This window comes from Macrosteles quadrilineatus, unplaced genomic scaffold (assembly GCF_028750875.1).
Source record: "Macrosteles quadrilineatus isolate MER2022 unplaced genomic scaffold, UCM_ALF_1.0 Scaffold_4__1_contigs__length_99947679, whole genome shotgun sequence".
Lineage (NCBI taxonomy): Eukaryota > Metazoa > Arthropoda > Insecta > Hemiptera > Cicadellidae > Macrosteles > Macrosteles quadrilineatus.
In genome coordinates, this window is record NW_026542597.1 from 78,337,602 (window position 1) to 78,359,620 (window position 22,019).

The 22,019-nt window shown below is 34.7% G+C and overlaps 1 protein-coding gene across 2 annotated transcripts; it reads right to left on the reverse strand.

The window, feature by feature from the left end:
* LOC128992683 (prostaglandin E synthase 3-like) lies at positions 1-19,372 on the reverse strand. 2 transcript variants are annotated; one of them, XM_054416385.1, is made up of 4 exons: positions 19,311-19,372; positions 3,346-3,532; positions 1,953-2,144; positions 1-1,357 (listed from the first exon to the last, which is right to left on the reverse strand). In XM_054416385.1, the coding sequence occupies exons 1-4, from the start codon at positions 19,325-19,327 to the stop codon at positions 1,253-1,255; spliced, it is 501 nt and encodes a 166-aa protein (XP_054272360.1). In that variant the 5' UTR covers positions 19,328-19,372; the 3' UTR covers positions 1-1,252. The 2 variants fall into 2 exon arrangements, with proteins under 2 accessions (XP_054272360.1, XP_054272359.1); XM_054416384.1 differs by lacking the exon at positions 19,311-19,372 and adding an exon at positions 18,822-19,154.
* Positions 19,373-22,019: the final 2,647 nt, after the last annotated feature.

A 22,019-nucleotide genomic window follows, 5' to 3' on the forward strand; every position in this document is an offset into this window, starting at 1 on the left:
TTAAATGAACTGATGCAAATATATTTATTAGGTCTAGATATTTTACAACAAATACAAATGTGAAAATAAAATCATTAAATGATATCTATGAATAATGCTTTACATGTTAATTAGGATGTGTTTTAAACTCACTTTTGACCGTGCTAGAAACCTACTTTATTTGGATAATGCCACAAAAATGAGTTTAACAGTAATAACAAATAATTTTTAAGTCAAATCAAACGATGGCATCGTTGAGGCTATCATTTAATATTGATGTATCAGTTGTGTTTTGGCCATGTATTTATTACAGAGTAAGAGATCAGAAATTACTTTTAAGAGTTATCATGTAATAAGCTTGGAAGACCAGTTTATTTAATGTGGATTTCTAAAGAGTTAAAAAAGAGATATCATTCAAAAGTTTATGAATTAAATATTGGTCACTGATGTGGCTGTTTGAGGCTATTTAAGCTGTCTTATTATCTACATTATAAACTTCACAAACCTTTTAAGTCAAACTGGGTTCACTCTAAATATTAGTGAGGTAACTCAACGTAACTGGAACTTTTAAAACTTATATAATCAAAGGTTTTGTGTATCATACATGCATTATGAATCTAGGTGTAACAAAAATACAGGCACACGTCAAGATAATGATTTACAAATTTAATCTAGCAGAGCCAGGTAAATTTCCACACAAAATCAGCAATCTGTCAAAACACAAAATTAAAACTTTGAAAACAAAAATCAAACATATTTCTCAACTATATTGAACTAATATAAACCATTTCCTAATCCGAAATTCATAATTTATTCTACAAAAGTTTGCAGTACATTCCTATCAAATGCACACAGTCAAAAACTTTGATTAACATGAATATAAAACAGCAGCTCAAGTTCATAAATAAGCATTTAACTGTATTACAGCCGAAATAAAACAATAACTATCGATTAACATTTATTTACAATCAGAGTTGTGGAATGATGGGGCCTAACTGATGACACTAACAAATTTTACGAAGTAAATTGGCCTTATTCATACATGGCCAAAAACATCAGTAAAAAATGCAAATTAGAACAAACGCTTTACAATATAGAAAAAAGTAAAAAACGATAATTGTTGTGGAGAATGTGACTTGCGATACAAGTCCAATGCTCCTTATTTATACAATAAAATATTGATCGCCTGGCGCAACTATACTTCCAACACGAGTGAGTGTTCATATATGCTGGAGTCAGTCAAGTTTCATGTATTGCACACGACGGCACTGGCTTATTCCAGGTCGGGTAGATCTTCGTCGTCTGAGTCTGACTCGACATCTACGTCAAAGTTTGGTTTGGTATCTCCTCCGCCAAGTCCGCCCATGGATCTCATCATCTAAAATAAAACCGACATAGTTACTTAAGAATATAGCATCACAGAACCAAACAATCAAAATCTTGTAAAGCCAAAATCATTAATTTGAAAAGCCGCAGTCGCCGCACAACCCGCAAATAATTAACTGATTCCTCCTATTACAAAAGAAAGTCCCTATATGTTAGAATACACAAAAGCTATTTGTGTGGAGAAATACTCCACTACCCCTCTCTTCTCTTTTCTTAGGTAATTTAATTGTAGGCTACTGTTTTCCTAGAATCAGAGCGAACCGTGACTGGACGTGCGGAAAATCGCTTCTCTGCTCTCAGCATTCTGCTCGCCTAGGAAACCAAGCTTAAGCCAGAAAGATTAAAATTTAAAAATAGTACATACTTCAATTTCAACTTCCAGATGTGATTTTCACTAAATTGTTAAAAGTTTCCAGTGGCAGACTTGGATATTGTAAAGTTTGAAAGATATTTTATTTTCAAAACAGGTCACTTATTTGCTATTGAAAACCGGCTTTTGAATTTCAGCAATACCAAAAAAACTTCATTTTGGTTATCAAACAATATCTCCTTCATAAACAATAATTAACAAAATCCTTTTCACTTACTTCTTCAAGATCATCAGGTTGTCCGCCGCCGAACTCGTCTTCACTGTCGTCTTCATCTTTCCATTTGTTAAAATCTACTTTTAGCCAATGGTATTTCTTCTTATCCTTTGTTAATTGAGGCCAATATGGGCCTTCTTCTTTCTTCTTCAGAATGATTTCAATATTCCTGTCCCTTACAAATTTTGCTGATTTCTAAAAAAAAGTAGAAAATAGCAAAAAAGAATTAATAACAGACCATCAGTTGTGCTGCGGTTATCATAGGTTCTGGCGCATACCGCTGAGAGCGCCATGTAGTTAAGGCGTACACGCTATGTAAACTACTCCAGTGGTGTGCGCCAGAGCCTATGGTAACCATGGTAACCGCAGCACGCCTGACAGTCTATATTTAATTCTTTTTGTCCATGGTTAAATTGACAAAAAGGGCAAACCAGGCCTTTTCATTTAAGTAGGTACTAGCTTTGAGGAAGTTTAATTATTTAGCAAAGTGTAAAATTATAAACAAATCAATACAAAAACAGTTGTTTATGTCATGTTGTCATCATCTCAAAGTGTGTTATATATAACAAGTTAGGCTATTGTACACTATACACACCCACAAAAAGGCAAACAACAAGGGTAGGCCTACACACAAGGCATATGATTAATCGGATGAAGCTAAACGAGTCAACAGTGTAGGCCTATTCATTCTCTAAAATATATGAGAAAAATATTTTGACCTAGATATAACACTTGCCAGTATCAGAAGAAATGAGGGTAAACAATTAGGTAGTTTGATTAAAGAACTGAATTAAAAATATAATATAACGTCCTTGGAAGATATGCTTCACTGCAAAACATAAAATAATTAGGCCTACTTAGATTAATAAAAAAAATACAGAATATTACGTGGGACATATTTTATGGTTTATAACGACCGAGCGCAAAAATACAAACCAATTTCAATTAGAATGAAACTACATCAAATCCTATGTTTGGCTCCAACTAATGAATCAATCAATAGCGAAGAAATGTTAATGGCAAGATTAATCAAATTTATTTATTCAAAATTTATTCAATCAACGGTCAACACCGTTTTGTTTAATGATTACATTATGTTCATGTCAGCAACTGCAATTAAATAGGCCTACAAAACCGACTCGCCAGATGGCTATTTGGCGATTACACTAACTCTACGACAAAGAAGCCTAGGCAAAAAACTGATGGAGGTTAATTATTCCTATCTACATGAAACATCAAGTAATTAAAATAAAGAACTGTAGCAGAAATGAAATGAGAGTTTGAAGTTGAGCGATGAATATAGTTTGCTCCATTGGTACTGGCAAGTAACCCCGTTATTAGATCTATTAGAAAAATTAGATTAAGAAAATCTAAATAGGCTAGTAACTTAACTTACCTCGGGGTCAATTTCCTTAAACAGTGGTATTGTGAGTTCATGAAGTTTCTTCTCTGTTCCTCCGATCCCTTTGAAATATATTGCTTCTGGTTCTAATCTGATTTCAGGAGTTTTACAGTCTTCCAAACAAACTGTTAAGAAAACACAGTTCGTCCTCTGTGCCCACATCACTGGGGGAGGAATGGATCTAAAAAAATTCAGACACATAATTAATTACAGTCTTCATATCTGATTAGCAGTTAAAAATGTTTCATGATGGACTTGAGAGAAAGAATAAGTTTACACACTGCAAAAGGAATTATCTTGTGGTAAAGACCAGAGTTAGTACTATCCTGTAGAGAAATATTAAAAAATTCCGATGAGTAAGTTAAGCCCTGAAATGCTACTGAGCTAATGTTAATATGGGGATTTTTTCATATGTTGCTAATGACTTGGAAGTCTGAATCTTCTTATCTTGTATTTGACTATCCACACTGGCCTTCAGCCTGTGAGTGGAAGAAGTTCCGGACAACAAAACAAAGAGTGAGCTGGTACAGTAGCCTACAAGAGTGAAATGTAGGTACTGAGGTAAAAAAGTAGTAGGCCTAAATGATAGGTACCAGGATCTGAACCCACAACATTGCTGCCTTGGGCTTCGACCGATACGGCAAGTTATTGTAGGCCTATCAACTATCTCTAAAAACAAAAAAATCCCAAGCCTCAGCAAACCTGCAGGCTAAGCGAATTTTCATTTGCCTGATTGGATTTTCAGTAAAATATCTCCTTAAAAATGTCATATTTATTCCCTATTTAAATAACATTAGATTAATGAGTACTCAAGTTTGCTACTACAGGGAAGGTAATAAAAGTGTTTTTAGTTAAATGTTAATAGATCAGTAGGGCTACGGTACCAAATGAATTTTCAAAATTTGATCAAAATATGTTCAATAAGAAGTAAACTACAGTAGGCCTACAACAGTTTACTTTTTCTCCATAAGAATAACATGAGAATTTTAAATTTACGGTTGCTTTGTATTTTCTTCTAAACCATTAAAAGCGCAAGACAACGCATAATAAACCCAATTAATTGTTTTTAAGCTCTACAAGTGGCTTAGAAAGAAATAGCAAAATTTTATATTTTTTGGGTAGAAAATAGAAAAACCCCATACAACCTCATAAGCCCCAGTTAACATACAGTTCTCATCATGCTGGTTCGCAAACTTTTTTGAATAAATGTACGGTTAGCCTACATACTTATACCAAATTTCATCAAAACCGGATAACTTATAATTTTTGTTTGATTTATCGTGCTAACCGACACATGTATAAGTATATACAGGGTAATTGGTACGGTACTCAGTGTGACAAAATTTTTTTCTGCATATGGTTGGAAAGCTTAAAATGGCACAGTTTTAACATATTTGACCACCTTCTTGTATATAGGGTATAGAAAAATGAAATAGACCAGTTTTTTTTATTTTTGTTCAACACCTTAATTTTTATACTTGGATCTACTTACAATGGAGTTTTACTATTGATCCTCCATCGTTTTCTATTATTCTTATACAAAATTTAATAATGTAGAACACAAAATTGACATTATCTACTCAAATCCTTTTCAGGTAATTGGTAAATTGCTCTATTAAGTTTAAATATATAGTTATTTTTGGAAAACTTAAAATAATTCTTTGGGAAGCTAATTTTTATACTTTGAACGTCTTATATGCATCATCACACTTCATTTACTTTGTACTTACACCAAAAAATTTTTGTCACATTAAGTACCAACCACCCTGTACATATGAATTAGAAAGGATGATGTTTTTGCCTCTGAGGACCTGAAAACGAAAAAGTAAATCGGTCCTCAGTCTGAACATGAGACCTACGGTAATAGCTTATTCCCTATATGGGAAATTCACTAAAAAGGAAAAAACCAGAATTTAGACACTAACACAATCTGTGCGGCTAAATCATGAATATCTCCAGCGGACATGTGTAGTCACCTACCACGGTGACATAAACGACATCACAGTTGTCCGTAATCGTGACAAAATCCTGGACATTTCCCGTGGTACGTAGACTTTATCGTCGTCTCACGGAAACATATAACAGTCTTACGCTATCGCGAGAAATTCCTGGACGTCTCTCACAATTTGAACAGACATTATTGTCGTCTCTCGTAGTAATAGAAACGTCATCCACGATCGCGACAAAATCATAGACATCTCCCGTGGCCACGGAAATGCCATCATTGTCATCCGCAATCAAGGGAAAATCAGGAAAATCTTCTGCGGCCGTGTAGACGTCATCTTCGTTTCCCGCGGTCACAATCGTCATCTGTCTTCCGCAATCGGACAGGGCAAATGCGTGAATTTTTCTATGGCGCTAACCTCATAGACGCGTTTTACAATTGCAATCTTCTACCGGGGCTAAAATAAAATTCCCGGAATCGCTCCAAAAGTCCCATTTTTGTCCAAGTTCCTTCAAATTTAAGGGTTTTTCCCCTGGTCTCCCGGTTTTCCCGATTGGTATATACCCTGGCAATGTTGAGTTTTTGACAACCTGGGTTACACAGTGATTGTCTCTTTCAAATCAATTTAAGATTAGTAAATCAAGATCAGGTTAAATGTTATTTACATAGGTTAACTTGCAGGGCATAATGGCATCTGGCAATGACCTGTTCTCTGATTCTTCCCAACAATAGGCATAGGTTGTCTACAGCTTTTTGGAAGGTTGAGTGTTTCACTATAGTTTGTTCACCATTGACTTTTAGGTATTTAGGCTCATCCAGTACTGAAGAACTAGACTGCATTTTCCCCATATTCTTTATAAAAATCAAAGTTACTAAGATAATTATGTACTTCAGCTACCTAATGATTTTATGAAGATCCACCCATAGACAGTAACCAATAAAAGATTGGACTAAAGCCTGCTTATTATAGCTCGAGATGAATATGCAAAATAAGTTCTAGGCCTATTGAAATTCAAATTAGGTTAGACAATCAACGAACAATAGATGACCATCAAGTTATCTTTAAGAGACTGGGAAATTTTAAAGAAGACAATTCAAACACACTTTTACGCATCCTCTTTCTTATGGGTGTTAAAAAATGTTTTAAATCGTTACCATAATTTACAAAATTATATCTAAAGATAACTTATAAGTTTTAAAAGCCCAAAATTGAACTTAGGTTATAAAATCATTGACAATCTTTCTAAAATGAACTTTGATCTAAATTAGTTAAGACTTGCATAGTAAGAAGGAAACATTCTGTTCATTAATGTACCGTAAAACATGTTAACATTAGGCCTAGTAGTAACTTAAATAAATATACCACCAAAATTTTTTATTCAACTTTCCTAAGTTCAATTTTAAGTCTTTTTAGTAGGCTAACTAGATGCATTTTAGGGTCTGCAACTGATTTCTGAAATTTCACTCAAAATTCAACCCTGATTCCGATAATGGCATTCTTTTCTTGAGGAAAATTTTGAAAAAAAACACTTTTCTTGACACTTTTAAGGCCTTACAACACGTCATGTGGTAGGCCTACTCAAATTAACTGGAATAACGAGCGAAAAAGAATATTCAATATTTATTTTGGTCTGACATCAAATAAGCGAGATATTAACGGCTTCCAAATAAGATTTTAATTAGTTGTTCAAATAGCAGTCTTCCTAACCTAACCTAACACATAGTCCAAACTTAGGTTAGGTTATAATTGTTAGGTGGTGTGGTCGGTATAGAAGCCTTTAAAGATCCCTCCACAGAGTTGTTCACATTTTGGCCATGAGAATAATACTTTTTAATGAAACAGCTGTTCATTTTTAAATTGTATTTCAAACAACACATATTTATTGGGAGTTGAATTCTACCAAATAAGTATTTGCAATGTTATTTTCTGATTTTAAAATTGATTTTCTTCTTTATCATGCCATGTTTTGCAATATAACGCTCCATTACGAAATCAGTGGAAAATCCTTTTATCACAGCAATTCTTAAATTATTTCTTATTGAACTATCTTATATCTATTGTACGGGTTGGTGTGTGCCTTTTTCGCCACTTTTGCCTACATTTTATCATATTATTCTACAAAATATCAAATATTTATGTAGAAATATCTGCTCTTATTGTGTCTAATAAAATCCAAACTTAGAAACATTGCCTAAAATGGTACCTATCTTGACAAATAATTTGCACCTGCCTATATTACGGACTTTGGCGCACTGAATTAGTAACATTATTGAAAATAACACGACATTTTGGCTGTAAAATATGGTACAATTAGAGAAAATACTATTTAAGCAGCTACTGTCATGACAGAAAGGTCATATTCCTTTTAAACTAGATCACAACGCATAATAAACCCAATTAATTGTTTTTAAGCTCTACAAGTGGCTTAGAAAGAAATAGCAAAATTTTATATTTTTTGGGTAGAAAATAGAAAAACCCCATACAACCTCATAAGCCCCAGTTAACATACAGTTCTCATCATGCTGGTTCGCAAACTTTTTTGAATAAATGTACGGTTAGCCTACATACTTATACCAAATTTCATCAAAACCGGATAACTTATAATTTTTGTTTGATTTATCGTGCTAACCGACACATGTATAAGTATATACAGGGTAATTGGTACGGTACTCAGTGTGACAAAATTTTTTTCTGCATATGGTTGGAAAGCTTAAAATGGCACAGTTTTAACATATTTGACCACCTTCTTGTATATAGGGTATAGAAAAATGAAATAGACCAGTTTTTTTTATTTTTGTTCAACACCTTAATTTTTATACTTGGATCTACTTACAATGGAGTTTTACTATTGATCCTCCATCGTTTTCTATTATTCTTATACAAAATTTAATAATGTAGAACACAAAATTGACATTATCTACTCAAATCCTTTTCAGGTAATTGGTAAATTGCTCTATTAAGTTTAAATATATAGTTATTTTTGGAAAACTTAAAATAATTCTTTGGGAAGCTAATTTTTATACTTTGAACGTCTTATATGCATCATCACACTTCATTTACTTTGTACTTACACCAAAAAATTTTTGTCACATTAAGTACCAACCACCCTGTACATATGAATTAGAAAGGATGATGTTTTTGCCTCTGAGGACCTGAAAACGAAAAAGTAAATCGGTCCTCAGTCTGAACATGAGACCTACGGTAATAGCTTATTCCCTATATGGGAAATTCACTAAAAAGGAAAAAACCAGAATTTAGACACTAACACAATCTGTGCGGCTAAATCATGAATATCTCCAGCGGACATGTGTAGTCACCTACCACGGTGACATAAACGACATCACAGTTGTCCGTAATCGTGACAAAATCCTGGACATTTCCCGTGGTACGTAGACTTTATCGTCGTCTCACGGAAACATATAACAGTCTTACGCTATCGCGAGAAATTCCTGGACGTCTCTCACAATTTGAACAGACATTATTGTCGTCTCTCGTAGTAATAGAAACGTCATCCACGATCGCGACAAAATCATAGACATCTCCCGTGGCCACGGAAATGCCATCATTGTCATCCGCAATCAAGGGAAAATCAGGAAAATCTTCTGCGGCCGTGTAGACGTCATCTTCGTTTCCCGCGGTCACAATCGTCATCTGTCTTCCGCAATCGGACAGGGCAAATGCGTGAATTTTTCTATGGCGCTAACCTCATAGACGCGTTTTACAATTGCAATCTTCTACCGGGGCTAAAATAAAATTCCCGGAATCGCTCCAAAAGTCCCATTTTTGTCCAAGTTCCTTCAAATTTAAGGGTTTTTCCCCTGGTCTCCCGGTTTTCCCGATTGGTATATACCCTGGCAATGTTGAGTTTTTGACAACCTGGGTTACACAGTGATTGTCTCTTTCAAATCAATTTAAGATTAGTAAATCAAGATCAGGTTAAATGTTATTTACATAGGTTAACTTGCAGGGCATAATGGCATCTGGCAATGACCTGTTCTCTGATTCTTCCCAACAATAGGCATAGGTTGTCTACAGCTTTTTGGAAGGTTGAGTGTTTCACTATAGTTTGTTCACCATTGACTTTTAGGTATTTAGGCTCATCCAGTACTGAAGAACTAGACTGCATTTTCCCCATATTCTTTATAAAAATCAAAGTTACTAAGATAATTATGTACTTCAGCTACCTAATGATTTTATGAAGATCCACCCATAGACAGTAACCAATAAAAGATTGGACTAAAGCCTGCTTATTATAGCTCGAGATGAATATGCAAAATAAGTTCTAGGCCTATTGAAATTCAAATTAGGTTAGACAATCAACGAACAATAGATGACCATCAAGTTATCTTTAAGAGACTGGGAAATTTTAAAGAAGACAATTCAAACACACTTTTACGCATCCTCTTTCTTATGGGTGTTAAAAAATGTTTTAAATCGTTACCATAATTTACAAAATTATATCTAAAGATAACTTATAAGTTTTAAAAGCCCAAAATTGAACTTAGGTTATAAAATCATTGACAATCTTTCTAAAATGAACTTTGATCTAAATTAGTTAAGACTTGCATAGTAAGAAGGAAACATTCTGTTCATTAATGTACCGTAAAACATGTTAACATTAGGCCTAGTAGTAACTTAAATAAATATACCACCAAAATTTTTTATTCAACTTTCCTAAGTTCAATTTTAAGTCTTTTTAGTAGGCTAACTAGATGCATTTTAGGGTCTGCAACTGATTTCTGAAATTTCACTCAAAATTCAACCCTGATTCCGATAATGGCATTCTTTTCTTGAGGAAAATTTTGAAAAAAAACACTTTTCTTGACACTTTTAAGGCCTTACAACACGTCATGTGGTAGGCCTACTCAAATTAACTGGAATAACGAGCGAAAAAGAATATTCAATATTTATTTTGGTCTGACATCAAATAAGCGAGATATTAACGGCTTCCAAATAAGATTTTAATTAGTTGTTCAAATAGCAGTCTTCCTAACCTAACCTAACACATAGTCCAAACTTAGGTTAGGTTATAATTGTTAGGTGGTGTGGTCGGTATAGAAGCCTTTAAAGATCCCTCCACAGAGTTGTTCACATTTTGGCCATGAGAATAATACTTTTTAATGAAACAGCTGTTCATTTTTAAATTGTATTTCAAACAACACATATTTATTGGGAGTTGAATTCTACCAAATAAGTATTTGCAATGTTATTTTCTGATTTTAAAATTGATTTTCTTCTTTATCATGCCATGTTTTGCAATATAACGCTCCATTACGAAATCAGTGGAAAATCCTTTTATCACAGCAATTCTTAAATTATTTCTTATTGAACTATCTTATATCTATTGTACGGGTTGGTGTGTGCCTTTTTCGCCACTTTTGCCTACATTTTATCATATTATTCTACAAAATATCAAATATTTATGTAGAAATATCTGCTCTTATTGTGTCTAATAAAATCCAAACTTAGAAACATTGCCTAAAATGGTACCTATCTTGACAAATAATTTGCACCTGCCTATATTACGGACTTTGGCGCACTGAATTAGTAACATTATTGAAAATAACACGACATTTTGGCTGTAAAATATGGTACAATTAGAGAAAATACTATTTAAGCAGCTACTGTCATGACAGAAAGGTCATATTCCTTTTAAACTAGATCACAACGCATAATAAACCCAATTAATTGTTTTTAAGCTCTACAAGTGGCTTAGAAAGAAATAGCAAAATTTTATATTTTTTGGGTAGAAAATAGAAAAACCCCATACAACCTCATAAGCCCCAGTTAACATACAGTTCTCATCATGCTGGTTCGCAAACTTTTTTGAATAAATGTACGGTTAGCCTACATACTTATACCAAATTTCATCAAAACCGGATAACTTATAATTTTTGTTTGATTTATCGTGCTAACCGACACATGTATAAGTATATACAGGGTAATTGGTACGGTACTCAGTGTGACAAAATTTTTTTCTGCATATGGTTGGAAAGCTTAAAATGGCACAGTTTTAACATATTTGACCACCTTCTTGTATATAGGGTATAGAAAAATGAAATAGACCAGTTTTTTTTATTTTTGTTCAACACCTTAATTTTTATACTTGGATCTACTTACAATGGAGTTTTACTATTGATCCTCCATCGTTTTCTATTATTCTTATACAAAATTTAATAATGTAGAACACAAAATTGACATTATCTACTCAAATCCTTTTCAGGTAATTGGTAAATTGCTCTATTAAGTTTAAATATATAGTTATTTTTGGAAAACTTAAAATAATTCTTTGGGAAGCTAATTTTTATACTTTGAACGTCTTATATGCATCATCACACTTCATTTACTTTGTACTTACACCAAAAAATTTTTGTCACATTAAGTACCAACCACCCTGTACATATGAATTAGAAAGGATGATGTTTTTGCCTCTGAGGACCTGAAAACGAAAAAGTAAATCGGTCCTCAGTCTGAACATGAGACCTACGGTAATAGCTTATTCCCTATATGGGAAATTCACTAAAAAGGAAAAAACCAGAATTTAGACACTAACACAATCTGTGCGGCTAAATCATGAATATCTCCAGCGGACATGTGTAGTCACCTACCACGGTGACATAAACGACATCACAGTTGTCCGTAATCGTGACAAAATCCTGGACATTTCCCGTGGTACGTAGACTTTATCGTCGTCTCACGGAAACATATAACAGTCTTACGCTATCGCGAGAAATTCCTGGACGTCTCTCACAATTTGAACAGACATTATTGTCGTCTCTCGTAGTAATAGAAACGTCATCCACGATCGCGACAAAATCATAGACATCTCCCGTGGCCACGGAAATGCCATCATTGTCATCCGCAATCAAGGGAAAATCAGGAAAATCTTCTGCGGCCGTGTAGACGTCATCTTCGTTTCCCGCGGTCACAATCGTCATCTGTCTTCCGCAATCGGACAGGGCAAATGCGTGAATTTTTCTATGGCGCTAACCTCATAGACGCGTTTTACAATTGCAATCTTCTACCGGGGCTAAAATAAAATTCCCGGAATCGCTCCAAAAGTCCCATTTTTGTCCAAGTTCCTTCAAATTTAAGGGTTTTTCCCCTGGTCTCCCGGTTTTCCCGATTGGTATATACCCTGGCAATGTTGAGTTTTTGACAACCTGGGTTACACAGTGATTGTCTCTTTCAAATCAATTTAAGATTAGTAAATCAAGATCAGGTTAAATGTTATTTACATAGGTTAACTTGCAGGGCATAATGGCATCTGGCAATGACCTGTTCTCTGATTCTTCCCAACAATAGGCATAGGTTGTCTACAGCTTTTTGGAAGGTTGAGTGTTTCACTATAGTTTGTTCACCATTGACTTTTAGGTATTTAGGCTCATCCAGTACTGAAGAACTAGACTGCATTTTCCCCATATTCTTTATAAAAATCAAAGTTACTAAGATAATTATGTACTTCAGCTACCTAATGATTTTATGAAGATCCACCCATAGACAGTAACCAATAAAAGATTGGACTAAAGCCTGCTTATTATAGCTCGAGATGAATATGCAAAATAAGTTCTAGGCCTATTGAAATTCAAATTAGGTTAGACAATCAACGAACAATAGATGACCATCAAGTTATCTTTAAGAGACTGGGAAATTTTAAAGAAGACAATTCAAACACACTTTTACGCATCCTCTTTCTTATGGGTGTTAAAAAATGTTTTAAATCGTTACCATAATTTACAAAATTATATCTAAAGATAACTTATAAGTTTTAAAAGCCCAAAATTGAACTTAGGTTATAAAATCATTGACAATCTTTCTAAAATGAACTTTGATCTAAATTAGTTAAGACTTGCATAGTAAGAAGGAAACATTCTGTTCATTAATGTACCGTAAAACATGTTAACATTAGGCCTAGTAGTAACTTAAATAAATATACCACCAAAATTTTTTATTCAACTTTCCTAAGTTCAATTTTAAGTCTTTTTAGTAGGCTAACTAGATGCATTTTAGGGTCTGCAACTGATTTCTGAAATTTCACTCAAAATTCAACCCTGATTCCGATAATGGCATTCTTTTCTTGAGGAAAATTTTGAAAAAAAACACTTTTCTTGACACTTTTAAGGCCTTACAACACGTCATGTGGTAGGCCTACTCAAATTAACTGGAATAACGAGCGAAAAAGAATATTCAATATTTATTTTGGTCTGACATCAAATAAGCGAGATATTAACGGCTTCCAAATAAGATTTTAATTAGTTGTTCAAATAGCAGTCTTCCTAACCTAACCTAACACATAGTCCAAACTTAGGTTAGGTTATAATTGTTAGGTGGTGTGGTCGGTATAGAAGCCTTTAAAGATCCCTCCACTGAGTTGTTCACATTTTGGCCATGAGAATAATACTTTTTAATGAAACAGCTGTTCATTTTTAAATTGTATTTCAAACAACACATATTTATTGGGAGTTGAATTCTACCAAATAAGTATTTGCAATGTTATTTTCTGATTTTAAAATTGATTTTCTTCTTTATCATGCCATGTTTTGCAATATAACGCTCCATTACGAAATCAGTGGAAAATCCTTTTATCACAGCAATTCTTAAATTATTTCTTATTGAACTATCTTATATCTATTGTACGGGTTGGTGTGTGCCTTTTTCGCCACTTTTGCCTACATTTTATCATATTATTCTACAAAATATCAAATATTTATGTAGAAATATCTGCTCTTATTGTGTCTAATAAAATCCAAACTTAGAAACATTGCCTAAAATGGTACCTATCTTGACAAATAATTTGCACCTGCCTATATTACGGACTTTGGCGCACTGAATTAGTAACATTATTGAAAATAACACGACATTTTGGCTGTAAAATATGGTACAATTAGAGAAAATACTATTTAAGCAGCTACTGTCATGACAGAAAGGTCATATTCCTTTTAAACTAGATCACATAATCCTTTGACTGGGACGGGTGGCGTCGTCCTGTAATCCAGCTACTAGGAGGTCACGAATTGTGGATATTTATAGGAATGCACTGTGGATGCGATACTCCCTGGTGTGGATTAACGTCCGCACGAGTGAGTACTACGACTACCCGCAGTGCTATCCTGATAATTATACCAATTCATAAATACCAATGCAAAAAAAAATTTGGTTCCAATTCAACTATAAACTGTAGATCCCTTGGTTGCCATTCGCTGTATGGGCTATTAATTAACAGCTGTATCTAAGGAATGTCGGCCTTAGTAACTAACAAGACTTCAAGATCGCGCCACTCTTCCTACACTCATCTCCATTCATACTTGGCTTACCTACTATGTATTAAAATGGTGTAAATACCTGCTTCGTGGTAATCCTAATGTTGCTAGTGTCGCAACTAGTTTCGACTTTTTACAAAGTCATCTTCAGGCGAATTCTCAAACACCAAAAAAGAAAAACATCAAAAACAAAAGATAAAAAAACCTATGTTTCAACGGAGTACGGCTCATCTCTAAGTACTAAATTCAAAAATATTATGGCCAAAAACAACGTCACTGTATCGTTTAAAACAGTAAACAAACTTGGGTCTTTATTAAAAGAACGGCCCCAAACGAAAACTCCAATTTTCGATAAGACTGGCGTTTATAAGATAAATTGTGACAACTGCTCTAAATACTATATTGGCCAGACAGCTCGTTCCTTCAAAAAAAGATTCAGAGAACATTTACCAAGAAAAACAACATCCGCTCAAACCTCAACTTTTGCCGAACATTTAGTCTCAGATAACCATAATTATACAAATATCGACAACAACATGACAGTACTGCATCTATCTAACAACCATTTTAATAGAAACACACTAGAAGAATTCGAAATATACCGAGCTGTAAAACTTGACAGACAAAACATCTTAAACGACAAGCTTTCCTTCCAATCAAATTATATTTATGATACGGCTATCAAAGTACTAGAGAAAGAGTCAGGAATGAATGGGATGGGACCTACAACAGCTGACTGATAACAAGACAAAAGGAGTGACGTCATCGCACCGACCGACCACGTTGACCGGTAGTCTAGACCTTGCATCCATCCCGGTCGTGTCACATCATTCCTTTACAGTTACCGTTGTTCGTTTAATCGTGTTAAATGTACCGTTTTTACGTGTTAATGTCCGTGTTCGTGTTCGTGTTTTTATGTACATTTATGTGTAATGACGACCTTCATATGAAGTGACCACCATTTGACATCCTTGACGCCTTCGCCTGAAAATGACTTTGTAAAAAGTCAAAACTAGTTGCGACACTAGCAACATTAGGATTACCACGAAGCAGGTATTTACACCATTTTAATATATTCAACGTAATCCGGAGGCTAAATTCTAAAATGTACCTACTATGAATGGTCGCCATAAAAAAAACGTATTAAAGGATTAAAGTATTTATCATATACGTTGATTAACAATATGTAAACGTCAATATATACGTAACAGCCATTTTACAGTATTTTTGCTTTTTGGAAATGTTCAATTGCTATGTCATTTGTATTATTTATTGCCAATGAAGCCGCCAAGATCATATGAACTATGAGGCCCCTAACAGTTCAAGAATAAAAGCCAACTTTACTTCATGTATTCCACTACACCTAACATTCCGTAGAGAGATTATAGTGACAACTTGGCTGCACTTTACTTGACGTCCTACACTCATTCGATTGTTTTTTCGATTCGATATTTTCATTCGATTGTTTCATTCGATATATAGTTTGGTTAGTTAGGTTAGGTTAACCTTACCTAACTAACCAAACGATATATCGAACGAAGCAATCGATTAATCGATATATCGATCGATATTTTCATTCGAATGAGTGTAGGACGTCAAGTAAAGTGCAGCCGACAACTTTATGTTATTGATAAGGCCGAGACCAGGCACACTTTTATAAACGGGCAGACTGGGCATATGCCCAGGGGCGCCCACTGGGTGCCCCCAAACCACCACCTGCCAGCACTAGGAAAAAAGGGGGGCGCTGCTCTTGGGTTTGCCCAGGGCTCCACTGACCCTTAACGCAGCCCTGGCCGAGACAACTAACTGACATCCCCCATGTCAAGGAATTCCAGCTTTATCAGTAATCCCACAGTCAATTTCTCAAAACTATGCTAGAGGGTTCATTCATTGGCACAGAAGTACGAGATGAACTGACGCGACGTGACGAAGGAAAATCAAACTTACACTGTAACGGATATACCTACCTCCCTTTGAAGTTAGAACGTGTCTTCTCAACAAACATATATTTTTTCTCAAACACTGATGAAATCACGGAAGTGTTTAGCTACAAAAGATCCACCAATACGATTTAAATACTATTTAAAGGTTCTACCAAAGGAAGAGATACCATATAACATACTAATAATAACTCCGATGACGTACAGGATAGGAAATATTTTAATCATTGAATGAACAACCAAATTTGGCAACTAACGCAATATTGTTATTGTTTTTACACTTACTCTTTGAACAATGTTAAATGCTCAAAATATGTATATTACACCCAATTCATCGCAGTTAGATGAATTAACGTAAGCCTTGAAAGTAACCATCGATTTCGACGGGTTTCCCCTAGTATTAATCTAATCCTTCTCTAAAGTCAATCAATACTACACCTGTTCCTCGTGAATGAGATTTAACTACTTGCAGTATTCAAGTAGAGACGGTAAATGTACAAAAAAGATGGTAAGTGGTAACCATTTACCATATTGTTTTGTGTATTTACCGTCTTGTAACAGTATAAGCGTAAATATATGTTTTTAATGTTATAAGACGTTTCTTTTATTTACTTTCCATCTAATTAACGTACATTATAAATAAAACGTTTAATTTTAACTAAATCATAATATACAAAAATAAAGTCAAACACTAAAGTTAGCTAAATAAAGTTAAAGTCAATCACTTTAACAGTCATTCTATAGATTCTGGTGTAAACCATATTAATAGTACTGCAAAGGGCAAACGTATCAAACTGTTACGACTTCCCGAAAGATTAATCAAATTTTAAGTTGATTCTAAAAATATTTTAAGTTTTGGAACGGTCAGAGTGAGGCAGAGAGTCTGTCAACTATCACTAATCGTCTTGTTTTCCGGGTCCGACTCCTATTGTTGGTTCAGCATTGCTCGCTCAAGCACATCACCAGGAATTGATGTGATTTCGTTGTGAATTGCAGCCTTGTGATATGATGTGAAATGGGCCTATTGAGGGCAGCGGTGCCAATCTGTCGTATACTGTTACGACTGATTGGCACCTCTGCGGCCGCCGTCAGCTTGTCACCACGACAGATTGGCACCACTCATTTCTCGAGGTTCCAATCTGTCGTGTACTGTTACGACTGATTGGCACCTCTGCGGCAGCTGTCAGCTTGGCACCACCCCTTTCTCCAGGTTCCAATCTGTCGTGTACTGTTACGACTGATTGGCACCTCTAGGAGCGGTGCCAATCTGTCGCGGTGCCAATTAGACGCGTACCTGCTAAAGTCTGCTTGGCTGCACTTTACTTTACGTCCTACACTCATTCAAAGGAAACTATCGATTGTTCGATCGTTTCATTCGATATATCGTTTGGTTAGGTTAACCTTACCTAAATTAACCAAAATAACTTATCGATATATCGATCGATATTTTCATTCGAATGAGTGTAGGACGTAAAGTGCAGCCGTCTGCTTCAAAATATTCTTTAAGGCTGCTATAATTTCCATAGCCTAGGCCTAACTTAAGTACAGTAGGTAGGCCTATGTAGCTCATAACTCATAACTCATTTAGGTATTGAACCAAAATAACAGATACAAAATTTGCATTGGTCATGTCAAATAATAGAACTAAAATTAAAATAAACAATAGACAATGTTGCTTCAATAAAACAATATCAATTACTTCTTACAACAAAAAAACTAACTAACTAAACCCATCAGCGACACAATCTCAAACACTGTAGTAACCCTTGGCCAAGAGTATTTTTTTGATTTGCTTTTTAAAGCTGTTCAAGTCCGACTCCAGCTGAAGGGAGGGAGGGAGAAGATTAAAAAGTTTAATGCCATTGTAATGAAAGTGTCTCTTGAAAAATGTAGTTGAATGAGATGGTAATTTAAGATGAGAGTTGTTACGTAGTGAATAGGAATGTGTACCTAAGTGAAGTTTGGTATTGGTGTAAGTTTTTTTTTAATGAGAATCAAAGTTTCCAAAATGTATATTGAGGGAAATGTTAAAATTTGTGATGAAATAAAGTATTGCCTGCAAGATGTTCTTCTTTTCAAACCAAAGACTGCCCTAACTGCCCTCTAGCCTAAGTTAACTTTTGTCAAAGCGAAAGCCCCATCAAACTAATTTCCACCTAAGTACTAACTTAGCTTATCTCAGTCAATTAATTTTAGACTCAAGGACTAGCTTAAGTGGCCTCCACTTCATTATAGGCCTACACAAATTCATTTCAACCATGTACGATATAGGCCTAGGCTAGATAGACTAAGTTACTTAGACAAAGAGAGGTTCGGCTACTTACTCCTCATTCTCGTGAACCATTTCTACGATACAAACTTAGATCTCCAAAATAAGGTTTTGGTTCGGAAAACCTTAGTGACCAAACCTTGATGTTTCTAGTGGGCCTAAACTTAACTTAGCCCTAGCCTAGACAGAGCACTGCTAAGTTTCGCGGTATGCGATTCTCAAGGTCTCAAATTGGAACAACGAATGACAAAACTTCAATGGGATGATGACATTAACAATTTTCAATTTAGCTTGGTTGATAAACAGTAAAACAATAACTCTATTCTACAAATCAGAGATCAATAATCGTAGAGCTTAGTTAGTCGAGAGCACGGCTAGGCAATCAAGATGGCGGAAGCATGATATTTTGTTATAAGCTGGAATACCTAATTTAAAGGTGCAATAATTTAATGCATAGAGTGGAAGTTAAATCTGAAGAGGATACAAATTAAGGAAACCGCAAATTAATTTTACATAAAATAAGCTTAAAATACTACAAACTTACTCGTTTTCTCCTGACATGATTTTTTTGGCCGAACGGAAAGACAAACGAAATGAACCGATAAACAACTTATGGAAAAAGCAGTTCAAACAACCGGAAGCATATGTTTTTTCTCAAGAGTAAAGATAACCTTTTTTATATAATACGTTTTTGTATTATAATAGAGTAAGCTAAGCTATAAAACACCCACTAGTTTAAACAACAAATCATTAAAGTTGTTTAAACTCACAATCAAATATAAACACCATACCCGTTCAAATTCATATATAAATATATTTATACATATGTCCGTTAGCGCGATAACTCAAGCAAAAATCATCCGATTTTGATGACGTTTGGTACAAACGTGTAAACCTACGTTTATTCGAACGAGTTCGCGAACCAGCATAATCGGACAATGAAAACAGGGGTTTATGGGGTAAAAATTGGGTTTCCCATGTAGGCATTGGTGGCAACGAGAGTGCAAACAAGCTGGCAAAAAAATGTGCGAGCATGCCACTCTTAGGACCAGAGCCATTTTGTGGCATCAGCAAAGCTGTCGCTAAACATGTAATCAACAAATAATGGTCCAGGGGACAACACCTTGAGCGTTGGCGTAATTATCCTGGACAATCACTTGGCAAAAAACTGCTCTCAGAACCTAGCACCCTCTCTTCACTCGCTGGCTGCTAAAGCTGGAGAGAGGGCAGGTACTTGCTCTTATCACTGGACACGGCCATTTCAGGAAACATCTCCACACTCTAGGAATTGTCAATGACAAGCAAAGGAGTGTCGACTTTGTAACCAGTCCGATGAGACTGCAAAACACATTATTCTGGACTGCGATGGACTACGGGCTAGGAGAAGGGCTCTGGTCTAAAGCAGCCAGGTGATGAACCAGACTCTAACATTGGGCAAAAGCTCCTGCACCTAGTCAAGGTACAGGAGTAAAGTAACACAGGCATAGGCTTACCCAGTTAGTGGCAAGTGGGATGTACAATAAGCTTCGGTTGACGTGCTAGGACCATGAGTCCACCCTCTTACAATCAATCAATCAATGAGAACAGGGGTTTATGGGGTAAAAATTGGGTTTCTCATAAAAAAAAAATAAAAACATAAAATTTAGCAACTTCTTTCTAAAAAATTTTCTAGAACTTAAAAAAGAGAAATAATTTAGAATATTGAAGTGTTATTATGCGCCTATAATGGCTACGGAGAAAATTCAAAACATTGTATATTTAAAATTCCCATGTTATTCTTATGAAGAAAATTGTAAACTGTAGTAGTTTGCTTGTTTATGAGCATAATTTTGATCAATTGGGAAAATGCATTCATTTCAATACTGAACTATTAACATTTTACAAAAAATGCCTTTTTACCCTCCCTGTTGCAGCAAACTTAAGTACTCGTTAAACTAATGCCATTTAAATAAGGAATAAAAATGTGATATTTTTAAAATTCATGCGATTGTAAATATTGATTTATAAGTCTCTGATATCATATAAGTATAATGTAAGCCATTTTGTAAATCCCTGTATATATTTGTAGACCTATGAAAGGCATGTTTAAAAAACAATATGACTTAGCTAATGCAACTTGTTTTGTTGAAATTCTGGCTATATAATTGATTTGATTTGATTTAAGGAGACATTTTAGAGTAAATCCAATCAGGCGAATGGAAATTCGCTTAGTCTGCAGGTTTGCTGTGGTGGGGGTATAACTATGCATTGTATTTAACTAAAGTATAGCACAGAGCTAGGTAGTTTCACATATTATAGGGAATCCAAATCCGCTAAAAGGCTTTAGATTTTTAATGGGGATGTTTTGTTTAAGTATTCAGTATTCAAATTAGTCATTGGCTATAGCCATAGATAAAACATAGCCTACACTGGAGGCAGATGACAAAGATAATGTAGCGTGGTGCATATCCGTCAGGTGATTTTACAAACATTCTTTACATACAATCAATATAGCATACTTTTATTGATTATACAACTCCGTCGATAGAGGGTATTGTATAATCAAAGCTACAGTCCAATGATATCAATCATAGATAAAAAACCATGTTGGTTAGAAAAGAATACATTAGAATTTGATGTACCGATGTACCACAACTAAAATTTTAAAAGTGGAAAAATTACAATGATATGTATTAGCAATAAATAGTACACACATTAATGATAAAATACAAATATATAACTTTATATAATATTTGCCTTTCATAAGTAAGTTCACCAGTTGTTTTACCACTACTCTTTGAGAGACGAGAATACATTTACAATTTAACAGCTGAGTTTTGGCGCGTCGTCTGCGTTTGTCTGGATGTCTGCAAAACAATTGTTTTCTTGTCAGTTTAGTGGTGAAGATTTTAGTAAACACATAGATGGATTGATCATTCTAACTAATAATTTAGGCCCAGTGTAATAATTAGCACTAAAATAGCTATAAATTTTGGTAAATCCAGGATTCAACCGTTTGTATAAGTATATCTAAAGAGGGAAGAGTTTGTAAACTGTATAAATATTATACTATGCATGCATGAGGTTGGTTGGTGATCAATATGAATAACAGGACATAAAAGCTTATGAAATGTGAAATTGTACTAGTTCATGGACAGTTCAACTACTTACTGATGTTAGAAGCAAACCTTTGAGTTCAATGGGTGAGTATATAATAGTTCAAGTTGGACAGTGCGGAAATCAAATTGGAAGTGTTTTTTGGCCTTCTGTTTTA

What these genes read in the sequence shown, in the direction of transcription:
- LOC128992683 (XM_054416384.1), bottom strand. Translation starts at nt 18,841, where the DNA reads ATGGTTCACGAGAATGAGGA. An exon ending in ATGGTTCACGAGAATGAGGA is followed by an intron (nt 3,533 to 18,821) that starts GTAAGTAGCCGA and finishes GAATTTTTTTAG; the next exon opens with ATCCATTCCTCCCCCAGTGA. An exon ending in AACCTGATGATCTTGAAGAA is followed by an intron (nt 1,358 to 1,952) that starts GTAAGTGAAAAG and finishes GTTTTATTTTAG; the next exon opens with ATGATGAGATCCATGGGCGG.